This window comes from Salvelinus sp. IW2-2015, unplaced genomic scaffold (assembly GCF_002910315.2).
Source record: "Salvelinus sp. IW2-2015 unplaced genomic scaffold, ASM291031v2 Un_scaffold3290, whole genome shotgun sequence".
In the NCBI taxonomy this organism is placed as follows: Eukaryota; Metazoa; Chordata; class Actinopteri; order Salmoniformes; family Salmonidae; genus Salvelinus; species Salvelinus sp. IW2-2015.
In genome coordinates, this window is record NW_019944574.1 from 74135 (window position 1) to 85051 (window position 10917).

The following is a 10917-nucleotide window of genomic DNA, read 5'->3' on the forward strand; positions in this document are numbered from 1 at the left end:
CTCTTCTTTTACTGTTCCTCCAGTGAGACTGACCAGAGGGTACACTGTCCTCCCACTGATTGTGTGAAACTCGACTCGCACCGCATTATTTTCTGCCTCATGCACAAACTCACGCTGTTCTTATGACCAGAGAAAGTGAATATCCATCGATATTAAAATAGACATGAGCTGCTAATAATAAAACGCAGGCCTAGCGACACACTTGGCTACTAACTCATTGCAGCTGCAGCGCGAGTGGAATGAAGGAGAAGCGTGTTTTATGGTTTTGTAAGTGTTGAATAAAAACAGTGTTGACAGTGCGAATAAAAACTTCAACATGAAGTCAATCATAAGAACAGCAGCTCTGCTGTATTCCTGACAGCTTCTCTTCTGGTCATGGCTAGCGCTACTATCAAACTTTGCTGTGGGGTCGTGGAAGCTGTACTAGGTGATTTGAGCCATCTGATTGGCTAGCACAGTAGGAGCACTTGATTTAGCACACCTTTCCTGGTCGCCAGGAAAGCAGAGTTTCCTTCAGACAAATTAAGTCATTTAAAATGGGAACTCTTTGCCTACCCGGCGCGCAGGGCTTCTGAATCAAGTGCCCTTCCGCCAAAGCACAAAGTCGAATAAAAAAAAAGGAGCACAAGCCTTTATCGTTTCTACAGAAACGTTTGGTGATCGACTACGAATGCCTAGTAGATCGACCAGTCAATCGGTTGGTGACCACTGCCATAGACAATGATCTTGGGTTAGTTTCGCATTTCCTCCACTAATGGTTAAGATTGGGAAGGGGAAGCTTAGCTGATCTTAGATCTGTACCTAAGGTAAACTTCACAACTCTGGTCCAATGCAACTCCACGCCAAACTGAGAGGATCTCACCTTGAATGCCCCAGGTCTCTCCTCGTGCTTGGACACACTGTCCTGGAGGACGGTCTCAGTGAAGGCAGGCAGGGGGAGGAATGCTCGTACTTAGATCTGCTGGAGAACAGCTGGTGTCCACACTGGGCACACACATACAACCCTGGGGAGATAGAAGATTACAGTGAGATTAGCCAAAAGTAGATCTAGGATCCATGTTCAACACAATTCTCTTTGAGTGAAGTCACAGGATGATTTGACCAGTGAAAACATCATTAATCCACCAGGAATAATCCTCAATGAGAGGATAAAAGTGCCATTGATTCGCATATTTCCTTAACCAAACCGGTTTGTCATCTATTAACCCTGGGGAGGGACCCATTTTCAACACATTCTCTTTGAGTGATGTTACAGGAGGACATGTCAAAAACCTACATTTAGAGAGAAACGATGACATAAGTGGCCACATTAAGATCTAAATATACTTGTATATTTAGGCGCTACATTGTATACTTATAAATAATACAAATTGTATTTTCAATTATAGTTACTGCAACTTTATAGTTACTGCAACTATTAATGTTTGGTTTACATTTGTTTTCTTGGCACAGTAGAATAAGTTGCTACAGTTTAACGGAACTGACTGGTGGTTCAATCTTTCATCACGGTTTGGTAAAAGCCAGGGGCGCGTTCAGCAGTATGCAACGTTTTGGAACGTTCAGATAGAAACATGTTAGCTATGTAGAGCAAACATGGCTCTCCGACATGTAGAATAATGACTCACGTCGGCTCTATTCATGGTATTTTTATCTGCAACGTTCGAAAACGTTTGGCAACTGAACGTGGCCCTTGTGTAATCAGTGATTACAAAAGCATGCTACTTTTTGTTAGCTACTGATTGAGCATAAGTCATAGTCCATTTTAGGACACAGTAGAGCTAACGTTACTGTAAAAGATACCACAGACGTTATAGTTGCCACAACTTCCGAATCAAATCAAATGTATTTATAAAACCCTTTTTACATCAGATGTCACAAAGTGCTTATACAGAAACCCAGCCTAAAACTCCAAACAGCAGGCAAAGCAGAAGAAGTTACTTTTACTGACTAATCTCATGTTTACAAGTTAACTAAAATACTGTAGCTACTGTAACTGACTAACTTGAAATGCTATCTTAGCTAGCTGAGGAGCCTCTTACCAGTTTTAAAGTGGTCTTTAAAGACCTCACCACCGAAGAAGGAACAAAATGACATTACTCCACTTGCAATTAACCTTAATGAGAGTATAATAGTGCAGTTGACTCGCACTCTTTCCTTAATCAACCCGGTTTGTTATCTATCGGCTTTGAGAAAAGTTCAGACTTGTGCTTGCTTTGGGACAGCAGCAGTGGGCTGGTACTGCTGGATGACGTCGATTGTTCAAAGCTCCAATTAAATTGTACTTCCGCTTGCTTTACAGTGAGCGTTTCAAAATAAAAGCCTCAACTCCAACTGTTAATGCTTTTAGGGATCCTTGGGACGTCCCTACTGTAAACCCTAACCTTGGGAGCAGTTTGCTTTTTTTACAACCAAATCTCTATTTTTGATGTAAATTGAATGTTTCTGAGAAACCTAACGCAACCAGTGATTCATTCATTTGATATTTTTGCACTGTCTCTATGCACACTCACAGGGCCCGACACACTCGCCGACCACACTCACGCACAGTCACCTAAACACACACCCACTCACATAGGCCTACAATCATCATATACGCTGCTGCTAATCGGTTACCATATATCCTGATGTCTAGTCACCTTATCCCTATACGTGTGGGCTCCTGAGTGGCCTAAGGCACTGCATTGCAGTGCTAGAGGTGTCCCTACAGACCCTGGTTGGATCCTGGGCTGTAACACAACCGCAGTGATCAGTGAACGCAGCTTGGCCAGTGAGCACGTTCCTATAAGACATTGAGTCGCAAGCTAAAACGAGGATGCGCTCTTTGAAAGGAGGGAGTTGTGTAATGACTCTGGGTTTACAGTTGAAGTTGGAAGTTTACATACACTTAGGTTGGAGTCATTAAAATTTGTTTTCAATCACTCCAGAAATGTATTGTTAACAAACTATAGTATTGGCAAGTCGGTTAGGACATCTACTTTGTGCATGACACGTAATTTTTCCAACAATTGTTTACAGACAGATTATTTCACTTATAACTCACTGTATCACAATTCCAGTGGGTCAGAAGTTTACATACACCAAGTTGACTGTGCCTATAAAACAGCTTAGAAAATGTTCATGCTTTAGAAGCTTCTGATAGGCTAATTGACATCATTTGAGTCAATTGGAGGTGTACCTGTGGATGTATTTCAAGGCCTACCTTCAAACTCAGTGCCTCTTTGCTTGACATCATGGGAAAATCAAAAAAAATCAGCCACGACCTCAGAAAATAAATTGTTGACCTCCACAAGTCTGGTTCATCTTGGGAGCAATTTCCAAACGCCTGAAGGTACCACGTTCATCTGTACAAACAATGGTATGCACGTATAAACACCATGGGACCACGCAGCCGTCATAACCGCTCAGGAAGGAGACATGTTCTGTCTCCTAGAGATGAAGGTACTTTGGTGCCAAAAGTGTAAATCAATCCCAGAACAACAGCAAAGGACCATGTGAAGATGCTGAGGAAACAGGAACAAAAGTATCTATATACCAGTAAAACTAATCCTATATCGACATAACCTGAAAGGCCGCTCAGCAAGGAAGAAGCCACTGCTCCAAAACCACCATAAAAAAAGCAAGACTACGGTTTGCAACTGCGCATGGGGACAAAGATTGTACTTTTTGGAGAAATGTCCTCTGGTCTGATGAAACAAAAATAGAACTGTTTGCCATAATGACCATGTTATGTTTGGAGGAAAAAGGGGGACCATCCCAACCATGACGCACGGGGTGGCAGCATCATGTGGCAGCATCATGTTGTGGGGGTGCTTTGCTGGAAGTCTTGCACTTCACAAAATAGATGGCATCATGAGAAAGGAAAATTATGTGGATATATTGAAGCAACATCTCAAGACATCAGTCAGGAAGTTAAAGCTTGGTCGCAAATGGGTCTTCCAAATGGACAATGACCCCAAGCATACTTCCAAAGTTGTGGCAAAATGGCTTAAGGAAACAAAGTCAAGGTATTGGAGTGGCCATCACAAAGCCCTGACCTCAACCCTATAGAACATTTGTGGGTAGAACTGAAAAAGCGTGTGCGAGCAAGGAGGCCTATTAACCTGACTCAGTTACACCAGCTCTGTCAGGAGGAATGGCCAAAATCACCTAACTTATTGTGGGAAGCTTGTGGAAGGCTACATGAAACGTTTGACTCAAGTAAACAATTTAAAGGCAATGTTACCAATACTAATTGAGTGCATGTATTCTTTTTGCCCAATGGGAATGTGATGAAAGAAATAAAAGCTCAAATAAATATTTCTCTCTACTATTATTCTGATATTTCACATTCTTACAATAAAGTGGTGATCCTAACTGACCCAAGACAGGGAATTTTTACTAAGATTAAATGTCAGGAATTGTGAAAAACTGAGTTTAAATGTATTTGGCTAAGGTGTATGTAAACTTCCGACTTCAACTGTATATGCGCGGATATCGACTCTCCACTTGAGCATGCTTTTAGGCACAGTCGATAGCACGTTGGACTTCGGGCTAGAAGGTTGAGGTTTAGAGACCTGCTTCCTGCCTGTTTCAATACAATACTTTATCTACCTCTATACATCCAGATTCCCTGCACATTGTAAATATGGTACTGGAACTGACCCTGTATATAATATTCTTACTTTCTCGTTTTCTTATTTTTATTTATTGTGTTTTTTTGACTACCTTGTTATTTTTTGATTACATTCTTGTTGATTACTGCATTGTTGGGTTTAGACCTGGCAAGAAAGGCATTTCACTGTATATTTGACATTAACACTTCATCAAATCAAATCAAATGTCATTAGTCACATGCGCCGAATACAACAGGTGTAGACCTTACAGTGAAATGCTTACTTACGAGCCCTAACCAACAATGCAGTTAAAAAATATATGGATAAGACTAAGAAATAAAAGTAGCAAGTAATTAAAGAGCAGCAGTAAAATAACAATAGCGAGACTATATACAGGGGGGCACCGGTACAGAGTCAATTTGCGGGGGCATCGGTTAGTTGAGGTAATATGTACATATAGGTAGAGTTATTAAAGTGACTATCTATAGATGATAACAACAGAGAGTAGCAGCGCGTGTAAAAGGGGGAGGGGGGGGGGGCAATGCATATAGTCTGGGTAGCCAATTGATTAGATGTTCAGGAGTCTTATGCTTGGGGGTAGAAGCTGTTAAGATGCCTCTTGGACCTAGACTTGGCACTCCAGGCCGATTGCCGTGCGGTAGCAGAGAGAACAGTCTATGACTTACGTGGCTGGAGTCTTTGACAATTTTTAGGGCCTTCCTCTGACACCGCCTGGTTTAGAGGTCCTGGATGGCAGGAGCTTGGCCCGGTGATGTACTGGCCGTTTGCAGTACCCTCTGTAGTGCCTTGCAGTCGGAGGCCGAGCAGTTGCCATACCAGGCAGTGATGCAACCAGTCAGGATGCTCTCGATGGTGCAGCTGTAGAACCTTTTGAGGATCTGAGGACCCATGGCAAATCTTTTCAGTCTCCTGAGGGGAATAGGTTGTGTCGTGCCCTCTCACGACTGTCTTGGTGTGCTTGGACCATGTTAGTTTGTTGGTGATGTGGACGCCAAGGAACTTGAAGCTCTCATACCACCCATCCTTGTTGTGCAGTACGGTGGCACTGAACAAACATGAACAAATGCTCCAAAAACACCCAGATACGTCCTTTTAGAAACAAAAACGCTGTCAGTACAGCATGACATTGTGTCATTCCGGACTTTATATTCCATTTATTTGCGACTCGAGCTGCTTCCCCAATCCAGCTGTTCCATTCTCTGTGTAGCCTGCTGCTACAGGTAACTGACGAAATAAAATAAACACCAACATAAAGTATCTTAATAGGGCGTTGGCCCCACGAGCAAACAGCTTCACTGCGCCTTGGCATAGATTCTACAAGTGTCTGGAACTTCCGTTTCTTTTAGTTTGACAGTTACATGTAGAACGAACGGAGAGTATCACTCGAGACTCAACAAAATGGAATATAACATTGCGGAAGTTAGAAATAACACAATTTAATGTGTACAACATGCAAAGACTTGCATCACTATACTTAGAGCTTTGCATTTATAAAAGTGTTTTTGGCCCTTTGTTCATGTTGTTTCAGAGCCCCCATACTGCACAACGAGGATGAGGAAATTGGTTGGGGTAAGTTTCTCAAAATCAAGTGAAATCACACAAAAAAGTGTCTGGACCCTTCCACAACATGCTATTACATAAACAATGTAGGCTTGGTTGTAAAAAAGTGTCTGGACCTTCCACAAACATGCTATTTACATAAACAATGTAGGTTTGATTGTAAAAAAGTGTCTGGACCCTTCCACAACATGCTATTTACATAAACAATGTAGGTTTGATTGTAAAAAAGTGTCTGGACCCTTCCACAACATGCTATTTATATAAACAATGTAGTTTGGTTGTAAAAAAGTGTCTGGACCCTTCCACAACATGCTATTTATATAAACAACGTAGGTTTGGTTTGTAAAAAAGCTATAGCAAGGACCTACCCCAACGTACAATAAGCATCCAGTGACTGCAAGTGACAAGTTGCAGACTAGTAGGCCAGACCCTACTAACCTAACCCATTTGTCATTTCAGTTTAATAAAACTCAACAAAAAACTGATTAACTACAGATATCACAATTCCCCCATTTATTGTCATTTCGTTTATATGAATGACACCAGATGTTTGAGCAATATTTAATTTATTGATTTGATATAAAACACAACAACAACATGATTGCAAATTCATGACTTAAATCATCCCTAAAGCCAAATCCCAACATTGATCAGACATGTTTTGTCCTGCCGTAGTCTGTAAACAAACAAAGGAAAAGCCCCATACCGTATAGAAGACTGCCATTTCAAAGGTACATTTTCTCCCCAGTTTAAAAAGACAAGCAGAGGCTGGATATTCAAACCATGCATTTATATATATGTCTTAAAGGACACCATGGTCAACACAACTATACCAACAGAATTCAGAAAGAGAACGCCTCCACTTCAGAGCTCTACACAGACCTCTTTTTTCTCTCCAATACAGAGATTACAGCAATTCCATAGCATTGAAAGACATCAATGAATTCAGCATTTTTTACAATAGATAACTCTTAAATATACATATTTACAAAACAAAACACAGGATAAAATAACACTCTCCTGAAATCCACCGTTTTACTCTAACTGTTCACAGCGATCTACAACAAACCAGAATAACAACCAACACATAGTTACATCTGCAATTACATGGTGTCAATTTCCAACCAATAAGAGGGCTTGACTGCAATGAGAAAGAAGGAGGAAATGAGTTCATCATCCCACACATTTATATCCATATGCAGAAAGATTGAGTGTGCTGATTCAATGTCTATTTATCAGATATCTGTGTATCTAGGTAACAAACCCTGAGATACAGTATCAACTGAGATGAAAGAGGACTGAGACACTGAAGAGAAGCAAAGTATTCAGAGGAATGTGAACTAAATTAAATCAGATATAATTGACCTCCACATGAGCTTTCTGGCTGGTAGATGGTGCTGGTTGCTGTGTTTTGATGGGACCAATGGAGAGGTTCAAGAGGTTTTTAAAAGACACTCAGTTGGTTGTGTGTGTGTGTGTGTGTGTGTGTGTGTGTGTGTGTGTGTGTGTGTGTGTGTGTGTGTGTGTGTGTGTGTGTGTGTGTGTGTGTGTGTGTGTGTTTTGCGCGTACATGTATTTGGTGTGTGCCTTGAGACTCCTCTCCATGTGTTGCCTGGTGATCAGACTGGCCATCTCTCTGCAAAGGCAGACCAAGACACAGTTAGTTGGTGACAGTGGTTGGCTTCAGGGTGATACCAGCAACTGTCTGTGGAGAGGCGTTTACCACACCACCAAGTTACAGGAGGTCTGTGAACAACACTCCCTTTTACATAAGTTGTCTAGGGGACAAAATGGATGTACATAGCCACCCCCTGAATGTAGATAGGTGTATACCACACCTATGGGTTCCCCTCTCATTCAGGCTGGGGGCTAGGGGTTGAGCCCCAGGAGAGATGCTAGCCAGCCTGAAGCCTGAGTCCCTGCGATTGGGGTCGGGGAGGGTCAAGGTCTCTGGGGCTGACTTCTTCCTGGGTCGGTCCTTGGGCACGGAGAGTACTCTGGAGGCTCCGTGGAGAGGGGGTGGAGGGGGCGCTGGAGGGCCCGTGCGGGCCACCGAGGCCAGGGGGGTCTCGGTGATGGAGATGGATGGGGGAAGGGTCCGATCTTACGGTTGGTGGCCTCCTGGGTGGCCCGCTCGTACTCTCTCACCTCGTCCATGGTCATTTCTTCAGGAGGGGAGAGAGAGGGATATATATTCAACACCCATGACATCTACTATATGTCTTAGCATTGTAGTGTAATAACACAATTACATTATACAGTAAATACGTATCTGACTTCACCTGTTGGATTTAAAAGAGCTTACATTCAAAGGCTCTTGGAGATGAATACAAGCAATACATGAAAAGATGTTCCCTGCTCTGAACACAAATCTGCATTCATCATCAGTTGTGTGTTCCAAAGGAGATACAGTAACACAGTCATCATCCTTGCTCACAAGTGTCTGTGTGTGTCTGTGTTGTGTGTGTGTGTCTGTGCTTGTGTGTGGTGTGTGTGTGTCTGTGCTTGTGTGTGTGTGTGTGTGTGTGTGTTGTGTGTGTGTGTGTGGTGTGTGGTGTGTGTGGTGTGTGTGTGTTGTGTGTGTGTGTGTGTGCGTGTGTGTCAAATCAAATCAAATTCATAACATGCTTTGTAAACAACATGTGTAGACTAACAGTGAAATGCTAACAGTGACTTGCTCACCTGTGTGTGTGTGTGTGCCTTGGGTGTGTGTGTGCTTGTGCGCTTGTGGTATGGTTATGTGTATGTGTATGTGTTGTGTGTGTGTGTTGTGTGGTGTTGTGTGTGTGTGTGTGTTGTGTGTGTGTGTGTGTGTGTGTGTGTGTTGTGTGTGTGTGTGTGTGTGTGTTTGGGTCCGTACACGTGTTCTGTGCTGTTCCGGTAGGACAAACAAAACATTAAGTTTGATGCAGTCAATGACAATGCATGAACGTTTGAGTGTGTTTGAATGGATGACATGAAATGAGTCAGAGAGGAAGAGGGAGATGAGTCACCAGCAGACAGAGAAACAGTGAAGGAAGAGTGAAGACATACGGCTGGCTGTCTCAAGGCTCTCTACCACGTCCAGTGATGGCGGTGGGTGGCAGGTGAGTTTATGATGTGGTATGCTGTGCTTGTTGGACATGGCCAACTCTAATGTTGTTTTTCTCATGCATGTGTTTCTCGTACTCCTGCACATCATCCCAAGTTATATCTGTGMAGATGTTCCAGACCACCACCACGCCACCTGTTAGCTAGCTGGGACACTTGGTGCAGGCCTTGTGGGAAGGGTCGGCAAGAGGTCAGGTGGTCACAACCATAAAGAGCTGGGGAAGTTGGCGTAGTCTGCGGGTAGTTAACCATTAGTGACAAACGCTTGATGGGCCAAAAAGCAGTGATAACATGGTCAAAGTAGCCAGAACAACATTAAATTCAGGTGAAACTGCCCAGTATTGTCTGATTCTACATGTAGAGTGCTGCCTTTCCATTGCAGAGCTATGTTACAGGGAAGTGACTGTGCAATGAGAGTAAAAACCAACAAACAGGGCCGGCAATTTTCCAATTGTTTTGTTTCCGAACAGAACCACCATTMTTTTTGTTCTGCTCCAGTTTTCTGACCAGCATGATAAAGTTAGAAACSCGTTCAAACAAGGTTTTTCTGTTCCCTAAACTGTTTCKTTCCCCRGAGAGCCAGTTTCTATAGTGAATTAAGTATCGTCCTGGAATAAAATGCACTTTCAATTGAGAATGATTTAAATCAAAGACTTCACCTGGCTCTGGGAAACCAGCCCCTTGGTGATATAGAGTAAGTCATNCAACATGATTGCAAATTCATGACTTAAATCATCCCTAAAAGCCAAATCCCAACATTGATCAGACATGTTTTGTCCTGCCGTAGTCTGTAACAAACAAAGGAAAAGCCCCATACCYMATAGAAGACTGCCATTTCAAAGGTACATTTTCTCCCCAGTTTAAAAGACAAGCAGAGGCTGGATATTCAAACCATGCATTTATATATATGTCTTAAAGGACACCATGGTCAACACAACTATACCAACAGAATTCAGAAAGAGAACGCCTCCACTTCAGAGCTCTACACAGACCTCTTTTTCTCTCTCCAATACAGAGATTACAGCAATTCCATAGCATTGAAAGACATCAATGAATTCAGCATTTTTACAATAGATAACTCTTAAATATACATATTTACAAAACAAAACACAGGATAAAATAACACTCTCCTGAAATCCACCGTTTTACTCTAACTGTTCACAGCGATCTACAACAAACCATGAATAACAACCAACACATAGTTACATCTGCAATTACATGGCGTCAATTTCCAACCAATAAGAGGGCTTGACTGCAATGAGAAAGAAGGAGGAAATGAGTTTGATCATCCCACACATTTATATCCATATGCAGAAAGATTGAGTGTGCTGATTCAATAGTCTATTTATCAGATCTCTGTGTATCTAGGTAACAAACCCTGAGATACAGTATCAACTGAGATGAAAGAGGACTGAGACACTGAAGAGAAGCAAAGTATTCAGAGGAATGTGAACTAAATTAAATCAGATATAATTGACCTCCACATGAGCTTTCTGGCTGGTAGATGGTGCTGGTTGCTGTGTTTTGATGGGACCAATGGAGAGGTTCAAGAGGTTTTTAAAAGACACTCAGTGTGTGTGTTTGTGTGTGTGTGTGTGTGTGTGTGTGTGTGTGTGTGTGTGTGTGTGTGTGTGTGTGTGTGTGTGTGTGTGTG

The 10917-nt window shown here is 42.3% G+C and overlaps 1 protein-coding gene across 1 annotated transcript in view; it reads right to left on the minus strand.

Moving 5' to 3' along the window:
* LOC112075619 (methionine-R-sulfoxide reductase B1-A-like) overlaps positions 1 to 2181 on the minus strand; it is a 26353-nt gene extending 24172 nt beyond the window's left edge. Inside the window, 3 exon segments of the mRNA XM_024142586.2 lie at positions 863 to 933; positions 936 to 1004; positions 2040 to 2181. Of these exon segments, the coding sequence (XP_023998354.1) occupies positions 863 to 933; positions 936 to 1004; positions 2040 to 2094 (195 nt within the window). The 5' untranslated portion in view covers positions 2095 to 2181.
* Positions 2182 to 10917: the final 8736 nt, after the last annotated feature.